This window comes from Podarcis filfolensis (assembly GCF_964270895.1).
Source record: "Podarcis filfolensis genome assembly, chromosome: 13".
Lineage (NCBI taxonomy): Eukaryota > Metazoa > Chordata > Lepidosauria > Squamata > Lacertidae > Podarcis > Podarcis filfolensis.
This window is the reverse complement of record NC_139615.1, coordinates 36259273-36262223: the sequence shown is the minus strand read 5'-3', so window position 1 is coordinate 36262223 and position 2951 is coordinate 36259273. Positions and strand designations below refer to the sequence as shown.

The window sequence follows — 2951 nt, the reverse complement described above, 5'->3', positions numbered from 1 at the left end:
GCTGTCTACCTCGTCCGTTTGGAAGCCGGGGGGGGGGGGGCTCCAGGGGAAGGACCAGAGAGAGGACCTCTTTTGTATTTGCTCCACTGCCGAGCCTGGAGGGAGCCAGCCGAGGAACCGGCTGTAGAATTTACGGGTGGAATTCAGTGCGTCTTTATGATTTGATCATTTGCTGTCAAGCAGAAGCCTTTCCACTTTCCAAGACAGAGTGCTCCCCCATCTTTTCCTCCTGCTGGCTTTCTGGGGGTTCTCCTCCCCCCAGCATGAATTTGGGGGAGACACAAGGGTAGCAGGGTGGTGGAAGCCCCACGGCACCATTGGGATGGGGTTAGTTGAATCTGGCCCTATGTGCTGGGTGCATACATTTTTATTCCAGCAGACAACAGCTCAATGCGGGAGGCAAGGGGATGGATGGATAGCAAGGAAAGTTGTGGGGAGGTGTAGATGCACAGAGTGAGATCAGAGAAGCTGCAGGTGAGGGTTGCATGCTTCAATCTTCCTCTGCTGGCTGCTGCCCTGCTCCAGATCCCCAGCAGCTTTTACCCTGTGCCTCATTTTCCAACACAGCGAGCATGCATTTTAAACACTGCCAGGGGGTCCAGTTGAGGGCAAATGTGGAGTGGTGAATAACTTAACACTCATTGCTTCTCCCTGTCTAATTTGCTCCCACTGGGAGTGGCTTTTCCTCTTCGAAAAAGAGCACAGGCTGCAATTGCCATCTTTCTCGCAATATGCAGTTTGGGCCTCTGAATTTCGCACAGTATACAGTTTGCTCCATTCACAGTGTCTGGGGAAGGAGTTGAAACGTGGACCTGTTTTCCTTTGCTTGAGATACCTCGCAGAGAGACCCAGCTCTGCACCTGAGCTGTCAAGCAAACATGAGAACCGTCACACACGCGGTGATGGCAGTCGAGCCGGCAGGAAGCCAGCAGGTCTCTCTGCAGGAATGGCTTTCCCTACCATTGCCTCCTATGAAGGCAGCAGACCACCTTTTCGAAAGCTGGCTTGGCACATGTGAACCAAGTACAGTTTCACGTGGACGATGAGAGACCTGAAGGATGTGTTTTGCTACGAACTTGCGTTCTCAGAAGGCGAGGCAGTGTGGTGAGGTCCAGTGCAGGCACTTCTCCTGGCAGCTGCAACGGATAGTAAATCTGGGCATTTGGGCACATACGAAGCAGCCGTGTCTAGTTCCAAACACCCAACACACTCATACTTCCAACCTGCTTTGTGCTGTAATTGCACAAAGGCCAACACTGCGTCTAAATACCCTTCACTGCCCGTGATGGCAGCCTGGAAGAACCCAGAATTCCCAAGATTCAGGCAGCATCGGAGGTATATAAAACACACACCACTTTAATTAGCCCATGGCTTCCCCACAAAGAGTCCTGGGAACTGTAGTTTCTAAGAGTCTTCGTAACAACTCTCAGCACCCTTAAACTACAGTTCCCAGGATTCTATGTGGGAAAGCCATGGCTGCTTAAAGTAGCGCGATAGAACCTCAAACTTCTCACTGAATCACAGCCCTCCATCTTACGTTCTTCTACTGTAATAAAAGGAACTGGACCCTCACTTCCTCACCCCATCCTCCCTTACATTAGGCACTAACATTCCATTTCACGTATTGCAGCATCCAGACATTGCATTGAAAACAGGCCTTTGGCTTCAAGCTAAGCCTAAATTGCAAAACGGAACAGAATGGCGAGCAGCGTTCTCTTGCGACAGAAGCTGCAAGCTGCCACATGCTTCCTGGAAGCGGAAAATGCTAAATGGGGCAACGTGCTGCCTCCCCAGAGCTTGGGCTGCTCTGTCCCTCCTCTCGGCTCATGCCACCCCCCAGCCGCATCTGACAACCTGCACCGACCCTCACCTCCCAGTTGACAAAAGGCCACACGTGATTCCGTTTTGTAAGATCTCCCGCCCTGTGGTTTTATTCAGGTCTGTGACGCTAGCAAAACAAAACAAAACAAAAAAGACCCACCCGTTCTTCTTCTGCCGCTCCTCGCAACTCAAATTTCCCCAGAGGCGTACAAAACCCTGCAATAAATTAAGACCAACTTTCCCTCCCTGCACCAGCTTTGCGGGGATTCCTGGATCCCCAGAATTGGAGGAGAGGGGATCCCCCTCTAAATATCACCCATCACCCCATCCCCAGTGCCTCAGGGGAACAGAGGGTCAGCGGCAGACACACAGAAGGAATCCTTTGAATGGGAAGTGCTAGAAAGGGGACGCAGCCCAGCTGCTGTGGGTGGAAGTGGTTGGAGTGGACAAGGGAAAGAGCTTCTTAGCTGCTGGAGAGAAGAAGAGGAAAGGGAACTGCTGCTTTTAAAACACCCTGGGATGGCCGCAATGGGAGCACTTAAGATTCCCCAAGAGCCAAACTTTTCTGTTCTAAGCAAACCACAGTCCTCCATCCACACATGTGCCCTAGAAGAAGCAAGATTTTGCTACCAGCCGCAGCCCATTTTAGACTTCTACCAACCCAAAAGCAGGGAGATGCTGAGCAGAGGGAGAGGGTCGTTTGCCTACGTGGCATCCGGCACAGGGTCCAAATCTCCCAAATCCGAGAAGGGAAGAGGGGCATGCCCGTCCATTGTGCTTGTGGGAATCCTCAGGCAAGCCCGGCCCCTCTTCATCCCCCGCTTCAAAATGTTCCTGCAGATCAGAGGACAGAAAACACACACACACACTCCAAAGTGTGTCTGGGGAGCTGGCTGTGTAAATCCCGCTGGCGTTTATTCAGTCACTGGCCACGACCAGCGGGGGAGTTTTTGTCCAGTTGGAAAAGGGCCAAGACGTCCACCATGGCCTTCCGGATGTTAAGTCCAAACCGGTGTGCGTCCTGGAGAAAGAAGCAGGGGGAGTGAGATCGGGGAACTCGACACGCCTAAAATATTTCAAAGCCTGAGCTTACTTTAAAAAATGGAAAATCTGGTGTGGAAAGTTTCTTG

At 51.9% G+C, this 2951-nt stretch overlaps 1 protein-coding gene across 8 annotated transcripts in view; it reads right to left on the bottom strand.

Moving 5' to 3' along the window:
* CPT1C (carnitine palmitoyltransferase 1C) overlaps positions 1 to 2951 on the bottom strand; it is a 69971-nt gene that overhangs the window by 10497 nt on the left and 56523 nt on the right. For 7 of the 8 annotated variants that reach the window (XM_083582794.1, XM_083582796.1, XM_083582791.1 and 4 more), the window contains one exon: positions 1904 to 2842. The exons of the other annotated variant lie outside the window; for it this stretch is intronic. In XM_083582794.1, the coding sequence (XP_083438920.1) occupies positions 2744 to 2842 (99 nt within the window). In that variant the 3' untranslated portion in view covers positions 1904 to 2743. Of the gene's footprint in view, positions 1 to 1903; positions 2843 to 2951 lie in introns of those variants that run through there. 8 annotated transcript variants of the gene reach the window in all.